Below are 25,748 nucleotides of genomic sequence, written 5' to 3'. Positions count from 1 at the left end.
GTTCTCACAAGTCCCCAAACCGTATCCTCAATATTTACTCCCCTCTCAAGTGCGTGTCTCTGCCCCACCATCCTTCCCAGCCTGGACACATTATTCTCATTTCCCTCCCCCTATCAATTCTTCACTTTGCTCTCTATCTGCCTTCTCCTCCGCTCCCCAAAGGTCCCCTTGGCTCTGGCAGGTTCTACTGTTGAAATCTCACATGCACTGAGGATTCTGCAGTTGCATGTGCAAATCAGGTAACTGGGCTTATAAGCAGTTAGATGGATTTGGGCACCACTACCTTAATTGCATAGCACAAGCTTCACTGTAACTGTGCACACAAACTGGACATGTGACTGCATATCTTAAGCTGTCTGAAAATCAGGCCCTAAATAGCTGCTGTTTGCTAAGGAGAGAGTGGCAATTTCTGGGAGGAATGATGAGGTTTGCAGTGGATTAGCAATGTACTACTATATTGTGCATCCCTTAATCCCAATCTTCAATTCATTCACCTTTGTCTTTCAAATCCCTATTACAGAGTAAAAATACTCCCCCAAACAAGAAAACAAACAAAATAAAGAGTCAAGACAACTCTATCCCCACCATGGCATCTGAACATTAGCCTGCCCCTCCCTGTGCTTGGTCCCAACCCAAAGGGCAGAGTATTGGAGTTTTCCTCACCCTATTTTTTAGAGCCATTTTGCTCCCTTATCATGACAACAGCTCTTACCTTTGGCTAGCAGGATGGCATGTAAGTTGCTATCCGTGGCCACTGTCAATGCATCACTCCATTGCTGAACTAGCAGGGTGGTGAAAGTCTGCATCTAGCCTCCAGGAGCCACAGTGGATTAGCATCTGTGATGTACCTCAGTGAAATAGACTGGGACAGCCTCAAGGTTGGCCCTAAAGCCCAGGGAGGGTTCTGTAAATTGGTGTAACGACTCAGCAGAAAAAGCACTTGCAGTCAGCAGGATCTTCTTCTCAAGGATTAATGTTCTAACAAGAAAGGTAGGTGGGTTAGTGAATTGGCCCCTGGCCACTGAATCAGGCGACCCCAGTTCTGTTACCAGTTTGGCCACTGACCTGATGTTTGACCTCTGGCAAGTCACTTCACCTCTTTGTACCTCCCACTCTCCCACCCTTGGTCTTGATTATTTAGATTGTGAGCCAGGGATGTCACATGTTCATGCTGTACCTAACACAATAGGCCTCTGATGTTAGTTGGGGCCTCTAGGTGCTACTGTAATAAAATTACAATAAGCATAAATTGACAAATGCAGAAAGGAAACAGGAAACACATCGTTTAGCTTTGTGCCAGTCCTAGTATCCTGGGTGGGGATCCCATTCCCAACCTTCCCAAAAGCATTTTGTCTCTTCTGTTTCCCAAGCAACCACTTCAGTTGTATTCCACATGTTCTCCTGTTCAAGAGGAGGGAGAAGCGGAGCTGCAGTTAGCCCACTGTTCACCAGGGAGCACCCCTGCTCCATCTTCTGTAAGGCACAGAGCCCCCTTGTCAGCAGGGGCAAAACTGGGTCATTCTGTGTTCTGAGTTCCCATCATATGGTGAAACAGCTGACACAAAAACCCTACCAGACAGAACCAACATACCGACAGGAAACACTTTATTCCCATCAACCCTGTGAAACAATATACACATGAGCAACACTCTAGGCCAGCAGCAAATTAAGAGCTGGTTACATAAATTATCTTTTAATTTGACTCCTTGAACCCTACAACTGAACAGATAAAACTGACTGGGGGCGGGGAGGGGGTTCTTTTGCTATACACAAAAGCTTCTTTTCTCCTAAGTACAAAAACTTCCCACTGTATCCACAGGGGCTAGAGAGAAGCTGAAGAAGAAGCTAAAACAAAGAACATTTATTCAGCAGTGAAGGGCTCTAGAGGGAGGTGTGCCTAAAGGGAGGGGAACTGTGAGGAGAGAGCACTTTGAGTTTGAAGGAGGGAGAAACAGGGGATCTCAGAAGATGCTACCCCTAAAAAACCCCCAAAACTTTAAAATAAGCTCTGCGTAGTGAACAAGCTCAAGTTGCTTGAAGGAGTAAATGTAATGCAGGCTTTGCTTATTTAACTCAGGTCATTCTTTAACAGTATCCCTCCCCCACAGAAGCCTCTGTTCAACATTTTGGCATTTGGTGTTCTCTGCAGTGCCTTGCTCCTTCTCTAAAGAACAATTACACACCACACTAAGCCTATGCCATTTTCACCTGACTTTTTGAACAATCTTCCAAAATTCCAAGTTCCAAGGCGCCGTAGAACACCTCAGAAGATACTAAATTCCTGGATGCTGTTAGAAGATTTCTGAAGGTGGTCAGTTCCAGGGCACTCCGTAATGTTTCAGAACTAAGTTCCTGGCTCAGAGAGTGCACTAGAATGTTCCAGAAGATTCTGAGTTCCTGGTGCTCTAGAACATTACATTTACACTACATTTCATATGCAGTTCTAAGTTAATCTAAAACACTTCAGAAGGTTTGAATCATTTCACCCATTCTTTACTGTAATAAAAGACCTCAGTGATGGGGGATGAAGGGGAATTCACAGAAAGATAATACAGAATGCAACAACAAGTTAGACTACTTGTATGAAAAAATAAAGAAATTTAAAATTCTCAGACTCATGGGCCTCATTGGCTGGGTCCTTCTGTGCTGCTCTTTGGCCTTCTGACTTAATGGGCAAGGCCCCATTTTCAAGGTCCTTTTATTTATCTGATCTCATGGGCCCCATGTGCCTCACTCTGCCTGTGTTCAGGGTCCCATATATCTCTCCTTCTTTCTTTCCCTCTGCCTTTCAAGGTTGTGTGAATATGTGTAGGAGTGCTCAATTTTTCAGATCTGGATATACACCCGGGTCACTTTTTCTGCTTCCAGAGCCCCACCTCTCTCTTTCTCTCTCCTTTACCCCCTTTCCACAAGCTTATTGGTATGTCTATACTATGGCTAAGAGCGAGCCTCTCAGCCCAGGTAGGCAAACTCATGCTAGTGACACTCTAACAAGTGTGTTAAAAATAGAAGTGTTGACATTGTGGCTTGGGTAGCAGCTTGGACTCTCAAGCCTAGAGGGACAGCTAGGCTTCAGATCCGAAGCTCCAGCCTGAGCTGCAAGGTCCACACTGTTATTTTTAGCATGCTAGCTTGAGCCCCACTAGTGCAAATCTCCCAGCTCCAATGTAGACATACCCTTTGTGTCCTGGGGGCAGCATAGTTCTCTCTTCCTCACTCAATTTATTTTCTCAGCCTGGAGTATTTGCCTCTCACTCTTGCTTCTGGGGCCCACTCATCCACCCCCCGTGTCTAAGGCCCATCTCTGCTTTCCTAAATGTGCCTGTGTACAAATACATTATTTTCTTTTTTACACAATTACAAATCACAACATTTATACATAATTCTTGTTTTTAAAAAATCTATGTAAAACCTCTCAGGAACAAAAGTTCAGGAAATAAAACCTTATAAAAATACATGATTTGTTTAATTCTACTGCAAAATATACTATATACATCTGGATCTATAAACTTATTCTTTTCTCCAAAAACACATAGAATAAAATCATTGCCAGTATAATGTCCACCACTTCATTTATCCACCCCATCAAGTGCCACACTGTAAACTGTCCTGAAGGCTACTGGGCCTCCTTCACTGGAGTTCTAAAAGGTCCCGGAGGGATTTTATTGCATGTTGTGGTTGGCTGGAAGCATGATCCTCTAGGCTGCGTCCCATCTCTTTGTACAGGCTTTTAGCAAGCTTGCAGACCACAGTCCTGACATTCCCGCTCCTACCAGGTAACACCCCATTTCCGATCATGTTGTTCAGGAAATACCAGAGAACAGGCAGGGTGTGACGTTCCACAGCCTGGGGTTTCCGAGGGTATACAGAAGCTACAAGCGCTGCAGGATAGAAGATAAAGCATCTTAACAATCAAGGTGGAAGCCCATCTTTATTTTTAGTTCCTCAAATCTATTTCTGAGTTCTGTCTGGAATCTGAATGCAAACAGTACAGTTCTCTATAAGCAAACTGAAATGATATTATCCATTAAATAGAACTATTGACCTCAAATTACCTTAATTTCTCCAAATCAGAGGCCTCATTCTTAACATGACAGCCCTAAAGAAGTAATTAATATAATTCTTGTAAACTGTTGGTCAGATGAACCTTGATAATATATGATAGAAGTGTCAAATTTCTATTTCCAGTAATCAGCTGTCTAAAATAGCTGTACCAAATTTCAAGATTATAGTTCAAAAGGGCACTTGTATGGTTGAACTCCAATAAGAGACACTGTTGACCTTTTGCTGAACTCTGATGAAAAAAACAAAGGTCTAATTTGGAGTTTCCTTGTGCTCAGTGGCCCATAATGAATGTCTGCTCTAAACTTCAAAATTCTAGCCCACAGGGGACTAAAATCTGATCAGAAAGATGGATGATCTATTGGTGCTTCTGATGGGAAGGTCTAATTTGAGATTTTTCTTGTACTTAGTGACTCATAATGAATGACTGTTTCAAGTTTCAATGAATGACTGTTTCATGTTTAGCTATCTAAGGTACTAATATAGCCACCATGATCACAGTGTCTGGGTGCCTGATAATCTTTAATAGGTTTATCCCCACAACACACCTGTGATGTACGAAAGTACTATTATACCCATTTTACAGAGAGGAAACTGAGGCACAGATAGAGCATAAGTGACTTGCCCCAGATCACACAAAGGCTGTAGTGGAACAGGGAATTAAACCCAGGTCTTCCAAATGCAAGGATAAAGCCCTAACCACTAGACAATTTTCTTTTAACCCTTCCTGAGATGAGATTTCAATTTACTTTCCGAATTGGATAGATGGCAACATTAAAAACAAACAAAAACCTGACACTACCTGGCATCTTTGCTGGCAGTTTCCACAGAGGCGCCAAGAACTGATATGACCTGGAGACTGAATTCTCATCAGTCTGATAGAGGTAAATTGAGGCACATTATCTGGTGGTAGTGTGAGGGAAGCATATGTTGCTATTCTGTGGTTAAAGCGATTTCATATTCCCAGCATCATAAGTCTGACACCTTTCACCAGCATAAAAATTCACTTTTTAAAAAAATCGGCCTTAAATAATACTTAAACAACTGTAATAAATCAGCAAAGGGTTACAGTCCCTCATTAAACAAGAGATAATTAGAGCACAGATGCTATTAAATATAGTGGCCACCATGGAGTTTAGAAAAGAGAACTGCCTGTTCCCAATAAATCCCAGAGGGAACATCTGCTCTTTCTAAACTGGCCCCAATTTATATTTAAATGCTTTATTTGCAAAAAGAGATTAAATTGTTGTAGAATTCAATTCTGTGTGTAGAGAGATTTACTTTATGCAAATTACCTTTAAAGGCCCTGTTAGGTTTGCCATGGATATGGATGCCCTTAAGAGAGTCGTAATGAACAAGGAAACCGTATTAAACCTTGGATTAAAAGAAGCTGGAATAATTAACAGTAGATTGAGCCCTAATTAAAGCAAGGCTATAATTAGGCTGCTTTCAGTGTATGTTGAGAAGATCAATTTTGCCATTTTTTGGCTGCCACTGGACATAAGCTGTGACTATAGGTCAAGAAATAGCAGCATTATTAGCTTGTAGGATTCAACTGATGTGGAAATAAACTATACTTACACACATTGAAATAATGGAAATGCAATGTCATGCTTCTGGGTAGAAGCCGATAGCCTGCAGGGTCAGGAAGGAATTGCCTGCTCACACCTCCAGCAAGGTACATCCTTGCAACAACCATTATTCACATGAACAGTCTGCACTCATGCTGATAGTCCCAGCTTTTGTGGGATCCAGCCCAAAATGTTTGCCACAAGAGAACTCCTCCCCCAGAACTCTTTGTGAGAAAGGCAAAACAGACCCCGAGAATAGCAAAATATCAGTGACTACAAAATGTTCCATAGCTGGGTGTGGGTGTTCGTAGACTGTCAGGGATAGACATTTGCCTAAGGAAGCAGCAGCTGTGGGCCTAGCTGTGATCTGACACTGCTGCCCTTTTAAAAACATTCAGGAGACAGCCAGAATATTTTTAGTTTCTCTTTCTTAGGAGAGAATTTTGAGACCTCCCATCAATGATTCATAACTAGACTCTGAAAGCCCAATGCTCCACTGCCTTGCATCTTGTACAGTCATTTACACCTGTGCAAAGTGTATGTAATACATGACCAGATCAGAGCAGAGCAGGAGCATTTTACAAGCACTTTACACAGGTGTAATTGACTGCACAGGAACAGACCCAGTGCCTCCTGCTGTTCCACGGGCTATAGCTTTGATAATGCATAGGGATTTCCTCACATCTGTCATTTCCCAAGAGTCTTTTTTGAGTTTAATCCAAATGAACCATGAAAAGTCCAGTTCAGCTGAGCGGTTTGTTACCTGACAGGTGTTCCGTGATGTCCTGCATGGCTCGACCACTGATGAAATGCACTCTGCTGGCAAATACTTGTAAAAGCAATGCATTATCTGAAAGGGACAGAGAGACATTCATGATCCTTGTTTCTGCGATTGTAAACAAAGAAAATATTTGCACCCTCTAAAATACAGCAAATTTAAGAGAATATGGGGTACATTTAATCTTCTCTTGACGTTAACGTGGGATGGTTTCAAATTCAGAACAAAAGATCCTGATCCCACATCAGCATGTGTGAAATTCACCAGTGTGTAGAGTGCTAGCAGAAGTCCAACCCCCTACAGCTAAATCAGTCCCTCACAGTTTAAATGGGATGTAAGTGGCACATAGGCCTCGTGTTGTATTTCTGCAGAGAGGTAACTTTTACACTCAGTGAACATCTGTGCAAATTTAAAATCAGTTCCTCCTTCACTTACCTGCCAAGAGCTCATCACAAGATTCTGTGTTGTCTCTGCAAGAACAAATTATCTGATCACCACTGACATCTGCAACTGTCTTAGGTGCTTGTGATATCAAGAGCCATTGCAGAAAGAGAGAAAAAAAGACCCCATAACTTAGATCTTGGCAGGGAGGTTAAAAGAACTGATTTCCCAATATTTGGTTGTCAAATGTGTTTTTAATTCTTTATCCACAGCTTGTGATTGATTTAGAATCCTGGCTGTTGTTTTAAAACTATTGCACAAAGTGACCTACAATAGTTAGTTCTGCCAAGCTAGGCAGAATTGTTTTTGAATTGTAGTATTTGGATGAGCTACCTCCATGGAATATCTAGATGCCATAGAAAGTGAGGGTGATAGGTCGGTAGGTAACATGTTTCCTTCTGTATCAGCACTGAGTAGGGTGACCAGACATCAAGTGTGAAAAATCGGGACGGGGGTGCGGGATAATAGGAGCTTATTTAAGAAAAAGACCCCAAAATCGGGACAGTCCCTATAAAATCGGGACATCTGGTCACCCTAGCACTGAGTAGGGTGATCAGATGTCCCAATTTTATAGGGATAGTCCCGATTTTTTGGGGCCTTGTCTTATATAGGTGCCTATTACTCCCCACCCTGTCCCGATTTTTCACACTTGCTGTCTGGCCGCCCTAGCACTGAGCCAAAGCCCCAACACAGTTTTAAGGGGCACAGTATTGTTATAGGTGCCATCTTTTGTATGAGACATAACACCGAGGTCATTAATGATCACACTGTACTTTTTGCAAGCAGACAGTTGGGGTATTTGGCACTGGAGCTCTGGCTAAATTCCAACACTGGTAATTATATTTTGTCCATCAAAAATTCCAAATAGATGCTTCACTTCCAGCCCTAAACTGTTGTGTGGTATTGATATGTACTGTTAAATAGTTGCGGCATTCCACTCAGAGACGTTTACATGTCAGTTGCTGCTCTGAAACAATTGCTTTGAAATCCTGATATGAAAGGTGTTCTAGCATTGCAAAATATTAGTTATTAGTTTTGATCTCAATAAAGCTTTTCTATTCACCATTAAAACTATTGTTGGGACCCCTTCATTTTGTAAGGTGCTCAGTATACAGGCAATGCTCTCTTTTGAATTAAAAATTTGGAACAGGCTGTATATTTTGAAACAGTGCAAGCTTGCAAGAGTCAACAACCAATTTATACAAGCTTTACCTCAGAACTATCTGCTGCACAGGGCACCTTTAAATGGAGGCTGGGAGTGAGAAAGCAATGCAGTAGGTGATGCTGTTTTCAGTAACTCAGCTTTGACTCTGTCCAATAAATACTAGATTGGTTTACTGGTTGCAAGACCGGCAGCTCAGTGTTAGCCACAGTAGTAAACACAATGAGATGAATCCTTTGCATTCTCATGTCATTTTCAGTACAGCAGTGCCAGCCTCCTTAGAAGGAATCTCCCTTAGAGACCTGATGTTATATCATTAACACGATGCTTATTAGTACTCTTTGGTATAATGAGGAGTCCTTCCCTGTGATTTATCCTGGCAGAAGGGCTCTAGAAGGGCTCTATATAGCGCCTGGCAGAAGGCGCTATATAAAGCATAGTAAAAATGACTTAAAACGCATTTACAAATATAAAAGCCTCCCTGTAAAAGCTTAATAAGTAAAACCAGCCAAGGGGGTTAAAAAAAATCATAGGTATATACTGGACTTTCCACACCAGATCAGACCAGTGGTCCATCTAGAATGAGGTTTTCAAAGGCACAGAGAAGAGTTAGGCTCCCAACTCCCATTGACCTCCTATGGGAATTAGTCACCTGTCATTTGTGCCTTTGAAATTCTCCCCCAGTCCAATGTCCTGTAACAAAGTGAAATAAGCCCAAATCAACGTTAGCCACTCAAACCGATTTAAGTGTCCACACCGAGGAATTGTCCCAGTTTGACTCCGTTGATTTAGAACCCGATTTAGTTAAATCAGGGCATTCTGGTGTGTAGAAAGGCCCTCGGTTGCCCACCTGTAAAATGAAAATGATACTCCCTTTCTCTCACCGTTTGTCTGTCTTGTCTATTTATACTGTAAGCTTTTTGGGACAGGGACTGTCTCTAGCTATGTTTGCACAGCACCTAATACAATGGGGCCCTGAGTTCATCTGGAGCATATCTAAGCACTATCGGAATGCATGTATAAGGAAAAACAGTCTCTGTTGGTTACAGGATAAAGTGGGGATCAAATTAAAAAACAAACACATAAAAAAAATCCTCTGGAACAGAAAGGTTTAAAGTGTTGTAAAAGTGGGGAGAGATGGATGCCAGGGAAGATCAAATTCCATTTTCTAGGCCCCATCACCATAAAGGCCTGATTAGCCCCCAACCTATCATGCTGGGTCCTTAAATGGTGATGAATGTTGTGTTCTGTTCACTGATAATAGACAGAAAAAGGTACAGGGCCATTTATGGCCTTCAGACAAAAACTGGGGACTCTCCAAGCTAGATATCAAAGTAAAGGTAGATAAATGGTGCTGGGGATTATTCAGAGCCAATTCAGTTTGTTTCCAGGTGGATTTTTGGTCTCAAGAGCAATGATTTTACGATAGGCAACTGAGCAATTTTGTAAGCACTTTGCATTGCTACCAGGATCATCAAAGGTGGTAGATGGGAAAATCCTGTCTAAAATTTATATTTTGATGCCTGTGAACAACCAGAGTTTCCCAACTGCATCTAGGGTCCAAGATATAGGAGTTAGCAGTGTGATTGGGACATGCACACAACTTACCTCCTGTAGGCTAGGAAAGTTGTAAGGCATGATTTTTTAACTGTGAAGATGACAATATTTAAAGACAAGGGGCCTCATTCACCCTACAGGGTTTGCCACTACAATCCCAATTAGGGACGTCGATTAATTGCAGTTAACTCACGCGATTAACTAAAAAAAATTAATCGCGATTAAAAGTATTAATTGCAATTAATCACTGTTTTAATTGCCCTGTTAAACACTAGAATACCAACTGAAATGTATTAATATTTTGGATGGTTTTCTACATTTTCATATATATTGTATTCTGTGTTGTAATTGAAATCAAAGTGTATATTATTTTTGATTATCATTTTTACAGTGCAAATATTTGTAATCAAAAAAACATTTTTCAATTCAGCTCATACAAATACTGTAGTGCAATCTCTGTCGTGAAAGTGCAACCTACAAATGTAGATTTTTTTTGTTACATAAATGCACTCAAGAAACAAAACAATGTAAAACTTTTGAGCCTACAAGTCCATTCAGTCCTACTTCTTGTTCAGCCAATTGCTAAGATAAACAAGTTTGTTTACATTTACAGGCGATAATGCTGCTCGTTTCTTGTTTACAATGTCACCTGAAAGTGAGAACAGGTATTTGCATGGCACTTTTGTAGCTGGCACTTAAAGGTATTTAGGTGACAGCTATGCTAAACATTCGTATGCCCCTCATGCTTCGGCCACCATTCCAGAGGACATGTTTCCATGCTAATGATGCTTGTTAAAAAATAATGCATTAAATTAAATTTGTGACTGAACTCCTTGGGAGAGAATTATATGTCCCCTGCTCTGTTATACCTGCATTCTGCCATATATTTCATATTATGGCAGTCTCAGATTATGGTCCAGTACATGTTGTTCATTTTAAGAACACTTTCATTGCAGATTTCACAAAACACAAAGAAGGTACCAATGTGAGATTTCTAAAGATGCTCCAGCACTCGACCCAAGGTTTAAGACTCTGAAGTGCCTTCCAATATCTAAAGGGATGAGGTGTGGAGCATGCTTTCAGAAGTCTTAAGAGACCAACGCTCTGATGCAGAAACTACAGAACCTGAACCACCAAAAAAGAAAATCAACCTTCTGCTGGTGGCATCTGACTCAGATAATGAAAATGAACATGTGTCGGTCCACACTGCTTTGGATTGTTATAGAGCAGAACCCATCATCAGCATGGACGCATGTAGCCTGGAATGGCGGTTGAAGCATGAAGTGACATATGAATCTTTAGCACATCTGGCATGTAAATATCTTGCGACGCTGGCTATAACAGTGCCATGTGAACGCCTGTTCTCGCTTTCAGGTGACATGGTAAACAAGAAGCAGGCAGCATTATCTCCTGCAAATGTAAACAAACTTCTTTGTCTGAGCGACTGGCTGAACAAGAAGTAGGATTGAGTGGACTTGCAGGCTCTAAAATTTTACATTGTTTTATTTTTGAATGCAGGTTTTTTGTAAATAATTCTAAATTTGTAAGTTCAACTTTTGTGATAAAGAGATTGCGCTACTGTACTTGTATTAGGTGAATTGAAAAATACTATTTCTTTTGTTTTTTTACAATGCAAATACTTGTAATTAAAAGTATATATAAAGTGAACATTGTACACTTTGTATTCTGTGTTGTAGTTGAAATCAATACATTTTCAAATGTAAATTAAAAAAATTAATCACAATTAATTTTTTTAATTGTTTGACAGCCCTAATCCCAATCAAAACCCCGATCCTTGAATTTTGGGGTGTATAAGATTCAGTTCCGGATCTGAATTTTGCAAATAGCTCATATCTTTATGATGGGCAGAACCAAAACCCTGGATCTAAAATACTAAAAACTTTGCAGCTTGAACCCATCTCTAGTTGAAACCTACATGAACATAGACAAATGTGTATTGCACAGCTCCAGTACTGACACTTGCCAGTGCTTACAGGTTATAGTGTTGCATTTAAGACATAGCCTGGGGTGGGGTGGGGGAGAGGAGAAGCTCCTAGAGACAACATGCTTAAACTTGACACAAGACCAACAGGGATCATGGCTGCTGGATACCGCAATACAAAGGTGAGGTATATGCTCACCTCAATTCTGCTGGCTGGTGTGGAGAGGGGGTCTAGGTCCACCACCTACTGTGGAGAGCCCAGAACACAGTGGTGCTGACCTCACACAATTCTCTCTGCTTTACACTCAGACACAATCTTGTCCTTATGGTTTAAAAACAATTTCCATGCACAAAGGAACAGTGACAGGCAAGCAGTGAGCAAATCCTAATAGCTATACAAGAGCTCTGGATCACTGGTGCAAAGAGAGTTAATAATTCCATTCTAAGGCCTGCCTCTTGAACATGCTAAATATTTCAGGCATATTCACCCAGTGCAGTATTTCTATAGCTGAAATAAATCTGTATGGCAAGGGAATTTACAACAGGCCTTGGTTATGTAGTTATTGGCAATAGTAATCTCGCCCTATACAGAACAACATTTGGAACAAGCCATCATTTAGGTCTGAATTTATACTTGTTTGTTCTAGTAAGGAACTTGGCAAATCATAAATTTCAGTTAAAAAAAAGAAGAGCAAGGGTTGACGATATTTATGAACTGAAGAGAGGAGAAGGAACCAGTCAAGGCCCATAATTTAGGGCTTCCTAGGAGGCGGTGCAGCAGAATCTCTGCTGGGTCAAGGTCCCCTTCACATCAACATCAAAGCAACTTGCCTGGGAAGCCAAGATGGGCCAGAAATAACCTCAAAATCCATGCACCCCTTTGTCCCTACACTCTAGGGATGTTCAGTACCAGGTTTTACTGCTCAGCCCCATCTTTATAACAAACCAAACTAAGAGTCCAGATCCAATTAATTCTAACATGTTGGGGAAATTTGGATGCAGATTCAAGCTTTGCCACTCTGACCTTTTTCTTCTAGGAAGCTGGTGACTAAATACCTTTGAGGATCTGTGCCTAAGGGCCTCATTTCTAGAGGAGCTGAGCACGCATAACTCCAGTTGAAGTCAATGGAAAATATGGATGCTTAGCACCTCTGAACATCACCTAGTGAGTGATTTGCAAACCTAGCTCACTCAAACTGCAGTCCACCAAGGTGTGAAGATGAGTCCTGTACAGGGTATAAGACTGTGCCTCTGCAGAAGGAAAACAGCTTTATTTTTAATGTATAAAACTCTTAGTGACCCTCATTACCAGGGGCATCCCTCATTTCAGACCCAAACTCGTCTCTTATCACACACACATCTGCTCTGATCTCATATTTTATTTATTTTCATGTGAGAATTTAGTGCTGGTAATAATATGCCATACTGACAAACTTGGAGACTGAAAGCCTCTGTTGACAGAACAGGCACAACAAAAACAGTGCTAGCACAAACTTCACCCCAACCCACCCCCATCCACTGGCAAGGTGTCTCAACCCTAACCCAGATGGTTGAGAGGGTAATTCAGTCTCTATGGCCCATTCAGTCTATGAGGGGTACTCTTATCATTGTAGTAAATCCTCCTCCTTCAGAGAGGGTAGCTCAAGTCAATGGAAGAATTCTTCTGTTGACCTAGCACAGTTTACATGGGGATTCAGGTCTGCTTAACTACAGGCAGGTCTACTCTACACTTGAAAAGATCCACATCCATAACAGGCAGTAGCTATGTCAGCAGGAGAAACTCTCCTGTCGACCTAGCACTGTCTACACCGGGGGTTAGGTCAGTATAACTGCGTTGCTCAGGGGTGTGGATTTTTCACATCCCTGAGCGACAAAGCTGGGTCGATCTAATTTTCTAGTGTACACCAGCTCTCAGTCTTAACCCTCCCTAATGAAATTACCAGCAGCGAAGCCAAATGTGATGTAAACACCTATCCACTGGCAAATGGGTTAGACTGGCCAAATCAGTCCACACAGACAATCAGGCAGCCATCTGACAGTAACAACTTTCACTCACTACTGACTCAGGCTTGACTTGAACTAGTATCCTAGAGGCAAAAACTCCATATCCCATCCCCAACAGATATCCAGACCTCCATGCTCACATTTATTGTTGTGAATAATTAATATCAGGAAACACTGACTTATAAAACCGAGATGAGAGAAAATATTAGCTGAGAGGGTGAAAATTTAATCTCACAGCATTTTAAAACATTATTCCATATTACTGTTTTTCCTTTTGTTCCTCCTTCATTTTGGGTTTTCATCCCAAAATTAGGACCATGGCAGATTGAGAACTGTGGTGGGTGGGAGACAGCATGAGATGGATGTTTGTGTTTGTCTAAGATGAACATACTGGCTGCGCATCTGAGATCAGTTGTGAGAGGGAGAGTGTAAGAGAATGAGTCCCAATGCATGGCCCAAAAACTCAACACTCAGAGGTTAATATGTAGAACAACAGCGACACCAATTTACATGTATATAGGGTGAGGGCTTTATTCGTGTATAGGGATCTCACAGCACTTTCCAAGTTATGGGGCACGTTGTGGCTTTAAGAGTGCTGTAAGGGGCAGTGTGGAGGTGCACCACCCCAGCAGGAGCACCTGGAGGAAATGAAAGTGAGGCAGGTGCAATATCGCTGGGAATGCTAGAGCAACTTCGGAAGTTGCAAAGTGCACTCTGCATCCCGTGCAATAGGCCAGCTTAACTAACTGGTGGGGAAGGGGCTTGTGTCATGGCCTCACGTCCTGCCCATCCCGTTTTGGGTTTCTAGCACTGCTGATTACACTAGAGACCCCTGGTCTTTGCACTTGAAGAGGGGGCTTGTGCTTGGTCCCTGTTCAGATGCACAAAAGAGGGGCTGAAGTGCCTTCAGCCCCACCCCACTCTTGTACACACATGCAGGACCAGGCACAATCTGTGCCAGGCATCCATCACCTGATCTCTGTGTACTGTGCTGGTTTGCTGCAAAATACAGTAACATGTCAAACTCAAGATCTCAGTCCTGATCTGTAACTCAATGGTTTGGGCCTAGGACACCTTAAAAGAGCATATAAAATTCTGGGAGGAGGACCCCACTCCAGGACTCCCACTCTCAGGTACAGCTGAACTGTCCGCTGCAAGGGGAAAGCTCACCAGTACAGAGGACAGAGCTTTCCCAGGGGCTGCTCCAAGACAGTGGAACAAAGTCCAGCAGAAACTAAGAATCACCACAACCACACCATCTTCCACTCCAAGCACAAGACATACTTCTCTGATCTTGCCGGAGGTAATATAGACATAGCACAGCAGACATGTAATATATTACATGAAATAAAAATAAAAATCCCTATACAATTTCTCACTGGGGAGAAGGAAAGAACCAGACATGATAGATGTTGGTCTTATCACTTCATGCACTTCTGGAAAGAGCTCAGATGTTATGATTGTGAGTGTGGTTTATGGTTGTGAGCATGAGTATGGTTAAGAATATAAACAGAAGAGAGAAGAATCACTGAAATGCAGCCAGATGCATGTTTTGGTGAAAAACAGCATCCATCTATAGAGCCATTTAGAAGAATTCAGTCAGGACACTTAAGCTGCTAGGCTAACGGACAGCCCTAGAGCCGCTGGGCATTCTCTCAAACCAGAGTGGAGTTCATCAGCCAAGTGAGGTAATTAAGGGACTACTCTGAAATTTTTGATCTGAGGCCCAGAAGTGGCTTACTGACTCCAAGATGGAGCAACAGCAATTGTACAGGTATCACACAATGGGATACCCACGGTAGGAACAGGAAGAAGTAAATATTACCCAGATTAGCGATCATTGTGTCCAACACCTTCACTGCTGCAGTATAAATCCCAGAATTCTTAGAGTTCAAGTTATCCGTGACAACCGTCACCATGGAGACCACGACTGGGTGTAAGCCATCTTTGAGGATAGGGATCATGGTGGCAGCTGACTCTAGCGCATGCTGGTTCACTTTCTTGTTGGAGTCCTGAAGTCTCAGGGAAAAAGCATCAAAAATCTGTTCAAAAATAAAAAAGCAAAATCAGGATGTACAGCACTGTTGGGGCTGGCAGGGAATGTAGAAACAGAGGCTTCCAGCAAGCAGAAAGAATGGGCCAGATCCTGCCAACACTTCATTCCAGGTCAGCACTTACCACTGCGAGAAGTCTCACGGACTTCCATGCACTGCTCACAACAGTAAGCACTATGCACAGTACTGTTTGCAGAATCAGGTTCTACTTTCTTTAATAGCTTCTCATTTTCCAATGTGTTAGGGAAAGGGGATTTGGGGTGGGGTTGGCTGGGAGGGATAAAAATACTTATCTCTCCTCAGTAAAGTTCAGAAATCCTTTTACTGAAGGGAGCCAGCCAATCTCTTTAAGGTCCCCACATATGCCTTTCTTTGAGTCATTTCAGTGCTTGGGTAGAAGAATCACAATTACCAGTTAACAACAGCATTTGGGAAGACAGGTGAGGCAAATTGGGGGTAGCTTTGGCTTTACCAGACTAGGGTTGGTTCTGATCCAAGTCTCGTTTTATCCAACCCTCACAAAACCTGGGGTTGGTGGAGTGCAGGGCTCTGAGAAGTGGTTCAGGGTCTGATCAGTCTCTCTAACAGGCTGGCCTCCCAGGTGTAATGCATCATGCACTCCTCATTAGAGCAGATTCTGACTCCCCATCCTGCTGCCACCACATTCTCAGGCAGTGATCCCTGGGACAGAGAACAGCAGCAGCTCCCTGTGGGGGTGGCAGAAGAAGAGAGGAGACCCTCCTCTTCCAGCTCTGAGCCCCCTGCCCCTTCCCTTCAAGAGGCAGAGAGAGGGTCCCAGTATGGGACCCCAGGAGCTGACCGTTTTTTTCAGGTAGAGGAGAGGTGAGGAGGAAGTGATCAGGCTGAGCCACTACATTATCCACCGAAGAGGAAGGGAGAGCATAAAGCTGGAGGTGGGCTCTTCATGGCTAGGAGGTCCCACACCCATCTCCCAGCCCTCTCTTATGAAAAATGTAGCAGCCCAGTCTACTCCTTCCAACCTCCCCACTCGGCTCCTGGAAAACAGTGAGCAGCTCTGGACAGCTGGGCTCCCTCTCACTGCTCTTTGGAGGGGAGGAGAAGGCGGAAAGCAGCAGGGCCATAAGCAGCAGCAGCTGCAAAGACCTTCTTGGGGGCAGCAGCAGTGGAACCTTGCAGAAAGATAGGGCCAGGCTTAAATTAACTGTATTGGAGGCAGGGGCTGAATTAACTGTATTGAGTAAGGGTGTGCCAGCCTTGCCTGAATTAATTGGATGGAGAGTGAATTGGATTGGAATTGATTGTACTGGAGGCAGCCTAGGCAGGGTACATGGGGAAAGGGAACAAGAGAAAAGGCTCTTGAGACCTGGACGATGTTTGCGGAGACAAACTGGGGGTTGTTCTTGCAGTGCTCCACCAGCAGCGTCACTCCCTCCATTCGTGTCTGAAACTCCTTGGCCATCAGGAGTTTGTTCAACTCCTTGAGTTGCTCCATCACTTCCACACTACGGAGAGATGAGCGACGAACCACCGGCTGTGCTGGTGCTAGGATGTCTGATCTGGACCTGGTGTTGGGACAGAAAAACTAAATGTCACCTTTGGGTAACAACGTTTTCAGTATAACAATGACAAACAGTCTCAGGGTGCTTCCTGCTCACTTGGTTATAGTGCAAGCCTGCTCTAATAACTCAGCCTCGGAGCTTATTATTGTTACAGGAAGCAACATCTAGTTAACATTATCTCCAGTTTATAATTAGGAAAGTGAAGCACAGGGGGGTTAAAGTGATCTACCCAAGGCCACCCAGAGAATCAGTAGCAAAGCTGGGAACAGACGCCAGCAGTGCTGGCTCCCAGTCCTGTGCTCAGACCATTCCTCTCTCAGGGCTTGATCCAAAGTCCACCGAGTTAATGGAAAGATTCCTATTGATTTTAATGGGCTGGGGACTAGGCCCTTATAAGTCGGGCTCATTAATTCCAGCACGTACCTGGGAAAAATTCTAAACACAATGGTGAGGCTTATGCTCTCTTTCTTCTTACCATCGTTGAACCCAGTGGAACAAATCCATTGTGTTATCAAAAGAAAAAAGACACTGGTGGCTCCACTGCCAGCCCTGGACACAAAGGACCAAGTTCCTGTCTTGAACACTGATCCCCAGTACAGCAGGTGCGGCATTGCCACAGGACTAGCAGCAGCCACCTGACTCCGGAATGTTCTCTTTGGGTCTGATCCTTATAAATAGCTACAAAAATTCAGACTAGACTAGAGATAGTTTATTGATGAATAAGGCTGAAAACTCCATCATGCACATCATCCTCAAAGATAATGAAATGGTAACAAAGAAATGTTCAGTACCTTTCATTGGAAGGCAGACTGTCCTGGGAAGTAGTCAAGCTGCTGTTCCTAGACTCCCTGCGGCCTTTGGCAGAAGGATGTTCAGATACATTGTCTTCCATCCCCTATATATATATATATATATAAAAAATGCATCTATAAAAAGCGAGAGAAGATGGGAAATGATTTCTTATGACAGTCAGTGTAAACCACAGCTTAGAACCAGGATCCGTGTTCTTCAGATGGGAGTGTAGAGAATTTTATAGCCCAAACAGGGAGAAGAGCCAGAGATGCCCTGAAATCCACTGGAGACTTCACCATTGCCATCCTAATCAAGCTGAGAGACATTCAGCTGCTCCAGTGATAGGCAGCAGTATAAAACCCTATGACAGTCAGTTAGATCTGGTCACATGCGAAACTACAGTCACAAACTGATGCCTGCTGAAGAGCAAGTAACTCTGGGAACTGCTGGACCCCCTTAGTAGTTCTAAAGGTACCGTTGGCCTACAGAATACTGGGAGAATACCACCTGAGGCATTCTTCCAGCTCCTCGACAAACCCATGTTCTTCTCTAGAAGAGAAATGAATACAAAGCCCATGCTCATCAGGATGATTTTCTACTGGCTGTAGGGATTCTTGGAGCACTTTCTCGTTCCACAGCACATGAGTGCAGAGCTAGTATTTTCTGACTGGAGTAGGTATGTGCTCCGATTAAGACAGCGACACATCTCTCTTATTCTAGGAAATCTTCCAGGGACATCTCCTTCCCTATCTATTAAAGAGGTTTGACACTTTCAAGAGAACTACTCCCACCCCTGCCCTCTTTTTCTTTCTGACTGTGAGGGAGACCATTTTCTTCTACTTTCTTTTCTTATTTGTGTCCATAATTCCACCTACTTTTCCTCCCTCACTGCCAACTGATAAACTGGGTCAGGATCTGCAGTTCCATTCCATGAATCAGAAGAGCCAGAGAGAGAGAGAGAGAGGTTGTACATGGTCATGTATAGGCTCTTTTAGTACATATAAACAGGAGATATACCTCCTACTAAGCACTTACTTTCTGCTTTATTGTTGCCATAACATCCCGCAAATTATGTGATGGGAGAGACTGTTTCAAATACCCATCGAATTTCGGATGAGGCATCAGCACATTCAGCATCTTCCGGCCATAAAACCTAGCATGGGGAGGGGGAGAAATTAATGAAGGAACATTTTATCTCAAAATATCACCATTTCATTTATCTATCCAGGAGGCGGATAGGGATTACAAAAAGAAACTGAAATTTTATGCTCTCCATGTTCAGTACAAGCTAGTGGCACTTTGTAAGGACTTTTAATCCCCTCAGAAGAGATATAAATAAAGAATAAGATTTACCTTAAATTGTCATGACTATACAATATGGCCTGCTGCATACAATAGGTCATGGAACAGCAGAGCAATGAGGAAATATCCTCTCACTCTATGGAGATCTACTAAATAATTAAGGAATCTATTTTCCTTTGATGAGGATGTGTAATGGTCATAACAAGTTAGTTCCTTAAAAAGGTTTTCATTTTGCAAGAGTCTAACCTACTTTAACAAATTATTGCAGAGGAGGGTTTTTCAGCCACGACCAAAGAGCAGCTACCATTGTGGTAGAACATGGAAACTGTTCAACAGCACACAATAGTTTAGGGTAGAAGGTGATAAATATCACAGCCAATAGAAACTGCAAGGGGAATTTAGGGAGGCAATATGCTTTGATTCAATACCACCAGAATTTGACCAGGATAGTGGGTGCTAGCACTCCTAATCTTACAAAAATGCTCTGGGATCTTTCAATGACCATAAGTGGCCAGGGATTCAGTTTTACATAACACCCAAAAGATACCCGAGAAAGTCATACGTGCATATTGGAGCCAAATGAAACTGACTGGTGGACTAGACCTATTGCATTCCTTTCGAATAAAGGATGCCTCATGCAATGTAAATGCTTGAATGGATCTTTATTGCTTGATAACCCATACGAGCTGGATCCTGCACCTTTCCTTAGCCAACAATATACACGCTGGAAAGGATGCTTTCCTTATGCTTATTTTACATTATGTTTTCCTTATGTTTGTTTTACTTTACTTTGCATTGTCATGGTTTGTTATTTGCCAGCTACTGATCACAAAAGGTTACTGCATCTTGGAGGTGAAAGGGACATCATTACCTAGTGTCTTGATTGCAGTCCTGAGCAAGCTTCACCAGAGTCTGGACCAGTAGTTCTGTGTTGTCTCTGGTACCTGACAGAAGTTTCTCAGCCCCAATCTGTTCCATGACAGTCAATAAGTGTTCAGCAGCGCACTTTCGAACTGGGGGGTTACGATGGCTGAAGACAAGACATCAAACCAGTACATGTCTATATGGCCCTTCATCTCCAAAACCACAGGCCTCTGCCACTTGACCAAGAGAGCTCCTTAATTGTTGGTAGTAGCAGGTCTCTTATCCTCTCTTTGGACCCTGCTATTAGTGATCACAGTATCCATTTATAAACACAGAACCACTACGTTACAGAGGGACCACCTATAAGGATGAGAGGGGAATTAAGTCTCCATGGCACATTTGGTCCTTGGGGTTCCTGCTGAGATTACTAACCCAGAAAGGGAGAGAAGGGGCAATTATGCCTTTCTGACACAGATATTGGTGCACTAGCATTTAGACTTAGTTCACTAATTTTTTCATATCCAGCAGCCCATTGAATGGTCAGAGACATAAAACCACAATGAGGGACAGTGCTATAGTATATTCATCAACACAGCCTCTGCCTGGATATGCCTAGAGCATTTGGTGTTTTAATGTTTTCAGGGCTGCAGAAGGTATACAGACATGAATCTCACCAACAGTTTTAGCCAGACTTCATTTACTGGAATGAATAGCACCTGTTTGAAAGCACCAGGTATGGTACCATCACCTTGAAGTGGTGCCAGCTTAGTGGTTCCCACAAAAGTCTGTATCTCAAGACCAAGAAAATATGCCACACTGAACTGAAGCTGGCATTTTGGTGATGCTCAGCTGTGCATTCTGAACTGAAAGTGAAGTTTTTAAAGGCAATGATGGGAGACTCTCAGGAATTGACCCTGTGTGGCAGGTCCCTGCCAAACCATGCAGTTTCTCCTGTGGGTACACTCTAGCCATACATATGTCTGGTCCCTGCTTCTCTTGTTAATAATGCCCTGATGATGTGGTTTGTCCCAGTGGCCCCATGATTAGTGCTCTATGGTCATTAAGCAGGAGACTTGGTTTTGGCCACACACCAGAACTGCTGTGGTCCCACCACCTGGAGAGTGGAGGGAGCACATCACAGGGCTCTGCACTGATCTATCACATCCCCATCACCACAGCATCTGGGCAATGTTGATGGACTGTGCTAGAAGGTAGGTCATCACAATGTGGTGACCTGATAATGGGAGGTGTAAATGGGTAGCGGCAGTGAAATACCACAGAGCAGAAGGAATTCCTTCTTCACCATTCTCGTTCCCCACAAAGCAAGTAGTCAGATTGCAGAGCTCAGACAAGGGAAGAGTCACATACTTTACTCCACCGGCCATGAGGGCAGCCATTGCTCGCATGGGAGTCACACTCCGCACCATGATGCCCAGGGATCGATCAGCTGCTTTCTGAATGAACTCGCTGCAATCCCCTGTCTTGTGGAGCAGGACCCGGGCAATCTCATCAACATCCTGGTCCATGTGCTTCTTCATGGTCCTGAAGAGCTCGCCAAGGGTGCTAATAGCAAAGCGAGACACCTTTGAGCGGAGGTTGCTAACCTGGAGGAGGAAGAGTTATGAGTAGGACACAGGAGTCAGCTTAGAAAGAAGATCTACCTGCATGTATCTAGGGGGCCAAGGGGAAACCAGATTTTTATACCACATCAAAGGTGAAATGTAGTCTATTGGTCTAAGCATATGACTGGAAGCAAAGAACTACCCCTGGCTCTGACACCAGCTCCTTCTGTGGGCTTGAGCAAATCACTTAAGGCCCGATTCAATGGAACTGCTTGTGGAGTAAGGAACATTCAGCACAACAGAAGGCAGTATTGAGCCCTTAACGTCTCTGCTTTGGTTTCTCAATCTGCATAATGGAGAAAATAATCCCTCCCTCTCTCCACCCCTTTTTCCCTCAGGCGTGTTTTGAGGATTCATTAGGACTGGTAAAGCACTTTGGAGAAATGAGCTTCATAAAGTTCTGATCCTGCAAGATGCTGAGCACCCTTAATTCCCTCTGAAGTCAGTGGGCATCCAGGTGCTCAGCATTATTGTGCATTGGGCCCCAATGACAAAGCCTTATCCCATAGACTGGAATGGATCAGCAGCTGAGAGTTCACAGCATTGTTTTTGAAAGATAGATTGGTGCTGCCCAAAGGCAGGGGATGGTCCAATGGTTCTAGCCATCTTAATAGCCTATGTTATTTCTATAAAGCAGGGGTGGCCAAACTGCGACTTGTGAGCTGCATGTGACTCTTTTATAGTTAAAGTGCGGCTCCCAGAGGCCCCTCCACCCTCATTCTCCACCTATTAGACTTGGGCGGGGAGCCGGGGGGGGGGGGGGGAGAGCTCAAAGCTTCTACCAAAGACAACTGGTGCCAGCTGAGAGTGGGTGGGCACAATGTAAAGGTTTGCCCCCCCCAACAGCTTGAGTTAAGCCCCAAAGCACACACCCCTTCTTTCCTTCAACAGCCTCATCCCTTGAGCTCCCAGGTGTTAGCTCTGCAAGGTGAGGCAGCGGCAAACAGTTGGGAGTTGCAGGGCAGGGCCTCTGGCTTTAGCTCCTTAGGGAGAGGCAGCAGCAAAAGCAGCAGTTCTCCCTGCAGGTCCCAGCTGTTTGTTGCTGCCTCCAGCCACGGCACAGATCCCAGCTTTCCAGCTGCAGCAGCCGCCGTGCACAGAGGAACCCTGGTGACACCATGTGACCAAATGAGGCCAGCAAACCCTGCCAAAAATTTGGATGGGGGGACATGACCCCTATGTGTCCCCCTCACACACCTCTGGCTTCTGCCCAGCAGGAAGGGGGGATCTCAGGCTTCAGCCCTATGGAAGGCATCTGCTGGGGCTTCAGCCCCGCGGGGCATGCGTGCCAGGGCCCGGGGCTTTACCAGGAGCAGGGCTGAAACCCCAAGCCTGGGCAGGCGCCTCCTGCGGGGCTGAAGCTCCGAGACCCAGTAGCATGCCTCAGCTTTCAAACTTCTGAAGATTGTTGTATGCAGCTCGGAGGGTCCATAAGTTTGGGCACACCTGCTATAAAGGGTTCAATGCAAGCCCCAGAAAACGCAATTCCTGGACTGTGAAAGCAAAATCTGGGACAGGAGTGAAATGAAAGATGAACCCATATCTCTGCATGTGAGCTTCTGCAAGGAAGAGAGAAAGGTACCTCTTCCTAAAGATAACAGTGAGGTAAGAATCAGAGAAGAGCCTGAGCTGCAAAGTACAGTCTGAACATCTGCCTCCCACATCCCTGAATTTCAGGGGGGATTGGGGGGGGGGGGGGGAGTTGAATCCTGCGGATCTGAACACAGTGACCTATGAGCTCTGTAGCCCTCTAACCCCCTATTATTCAAGCCTGCTAGATCTTTGTATTGCAGACAGAAGATGGAGATCGGAGTTTACAGAAGTGAACCAACTCTCATTGTTTGTTGCAGATGGAAGAAGGTTTAGTGTGCTTGGCAAACCATACCTAGTAATAGGACAATCAGCTGTGCAGGCCACAAACAAGTGCTGAATTGGAACTTGCAGCTGTTGTTAACTCATTGAAGAGTCTAGCACAATAAAATCTCTCAATTAACTGATCAAATAAAAAGTAAAGATGTTCAGAGCAGTCGTGGATGACTGCCCTGGAATCCCAAGGCTGGCTGGCTCATGGAGTCCAACACACATGCTCCAGAGCTCTAGATATGCAAGGAGATATTTGTGTCTTAAGCAGGAGGGGAAACATTTCTATGGAGCAAGGCACTAAAAACAGGCACTGGAAGGAAGAGGGAAAAAAGGTCAGCAGGGACCCCTGAGAAATAGAAAGAGAGAGAGAAACGTGGTCTAGTGGATTGAGCATAAACCTGGGAGCCAAAATGCCAGAGTTTAATAATCCTGACTGACAATGATGCAGCCTGTTTTTGGCAAATCAGCTTTTCCATGCCTCAGTTTCCCCATTTGTACAATACATAATGGTAATACCTAACTCAAAGAGGCGACAGAGAGAGAGAGACACTGCATTCTGCTGTAGGCATAGATAGAGATAGATAGATGTTGTATATATAGATGTAGATATCTGACAGAGATCTAAAGACGTAGATATAAAAATAGCTATAGAGAGACACAGAGCAAATCACAGAACTGGAAGGGAGCTCAAGAGGACATCTAGTCCAGTTCCCTGCAAATTTATAAATAAAGATAAAACACACACACATTTATTCTATACAGTGTGGACATACATTTAAAACAAATTTCTTACCTCTCTGGTAACTGCCAAGGAAACATCATGAAGTTGACAAAAGAGGACTTCTGAATGGCAGGTAGCCAGGCATTTGATGCTGAAAAGTCCTTTCTCCTTCAGTGACCTGAGAAGCAATTACAAAACGGACAGACACAGAAGAGACAAATCATTGGTCTCACATAGCACTGTGCTAAACACACTTTCACACCTGCAACCTGGGGATAGACCCTTGAACCCACACAAGTAGGACACTAAAAGCAAAGGTGCTGGATTTTTGAGAAACTCCCTATTAATTTTTTAAACTACTAATAAAAAAATGCTTTCAGAAGCCTGTGTGTGCAATTCCCCAGTGACCTAAGCCGGAGGAAGGTGTATGATTGATTTACTAGTTCCACATGATAGACTCAATCCTTGAGAAAACTAGAGATTTTCATGGCAGACTATGGATTTTCCATCTCCCTTTAGACTCAGGAGACATAACTTGCATTTTTCTTCTATAACCCCTATTAATGTTGCCAGTTTGTTTCAGGACTCAGCTCACTGAATTAACAGTGCCACCTATTGGTGAATGACAAGAAGCACAGCCTCCTCTGACAGCCACAGCAGAAATGGGGTACATGGATTTAACTTAATAGAGAAAGCCTTCATTTTTTCTGTGTGTGGATAGGGGGGAGTTGTTAAAGAAAAGAAGAAGAAAGTAGTGGAGGATTAGAGGTGAGAAGGAAAGAGAAGCAGATGAGAAAGAGAAAGTTTAAAGTAAAGGGGTTTAAAATAAAATCAAATAACTGTGTTCATACAAGCATATGCAGGGTGGCAGATTTTGACCTCAGTTACACCATTGTTAATCTGGAGTAATTCCGCTGAACTGAATGGATTCACTCTGGATTTACACTGGCGTAGCCGAGATCAGAATCTGGTTCTATAGCTTCTGAATCCATGAATGTTCTCTTCCCTCTCTATGCCTAATTTCAGTATAGTGTGATCATCAGTTAAATATCATTGTTTGTGCCCCTGTTAGTCAGTGAGGAAAGTTCTTATTCTGATGATCCTGGCTTCCTAATAAATGACTCCTCTCACCCCATGCTCCTCTCCCCAAAAATCTTGCCCTAGAGAGACTATAGGCAGAGCAATTCCCTTCTCAGTATGCATTGCAATCCTAGAGTTTACCTTAATCACAAGCAATGCAACTGATTGCTTGGGCCCTACTCAAACAGATCTATAACTTGCAGAGCTAGGGGAGGATGCAGTTTTTGAAATGAACACCCTCCCACCCTGCTACCAGTAGCAAGGCTAAGGGGAAGAGTCCCAGTTCTCTTCCCTATGCTTCCAGCAATGAGACCAGAGGGGAAGGCAATTCATGATGGCTCAATCTCATCTCCCCCAGCAGCTTGAGGCCCTGCAAATTGTAGGGCCAACCC

General features: G+C 43.6%; 1 protein-coding gene across 1 annotated transcript in view; it reads right to left on the bottom strand.

The window, feature by feature from the left end:
- Positions 1-1,582: 1,582 nt before the first annotated feature.
- TOGARAM2 (TOG array regulator of axonemal microtubules 2) overlaps positions 1,583-25,748 on the bottom strand; it is a 57,557-nt gene continuing 33,391 nt past the window's right edge. The window contains exons 12-20 of the mRNA XM_074949136.1: positions 24,349-24,454; positions 21,439-21,674; positions 20,078-20,236; positions 18,940-19,057; positions 17,904-18,007; positions 16,917-17,115; positions 15,343-15,559; positions 6,397-6,483; positions 1,583-3,881 (exon numbers count right to left, since the gene is read on the bottom strand). Coding sequence (XP_074805237.1) covers positions 3,631-3,881; positions 6,397-6,483; positions 15,343-15,559; positions 16,917-17,115; positions 17,904-18,007; positions 18,940-19,057; positions 20,078-20,236; positions 21,439-21,674; positions 24,349-24,454 — 1,477 coding nt within the window. The 3' untranslated portion in view covers positions 1,583-3,630. The remainder of the gene's footprint in view (positions 3,882-6,396; positions 6,484-15,342; positions 15,560-16,916; positions 17,116-17,903; positions 18,008-18,939; positions 19,058-20,077; positions 20,237-21,438; positions 21,675-24,348; positions 24,455-25,748) is intronic.

This window comes from Natator depressus, chromosome 3, assembly GCF_965152275.1.
Source record: "Natator depressus isolate rNatDep1 chromosome 3, rNatDep2.hap1, whole genome shotgun sequence".
Classification (NCBI taxonomy): domain Eukaryota; kingdom Metazoa; phylum Chordata; order Testudines; family Cheloniidae; genus Natator; species Natator depressus.
This window is presented reverse-complemented; position numbering and strand designations above follow the sequence as displayed.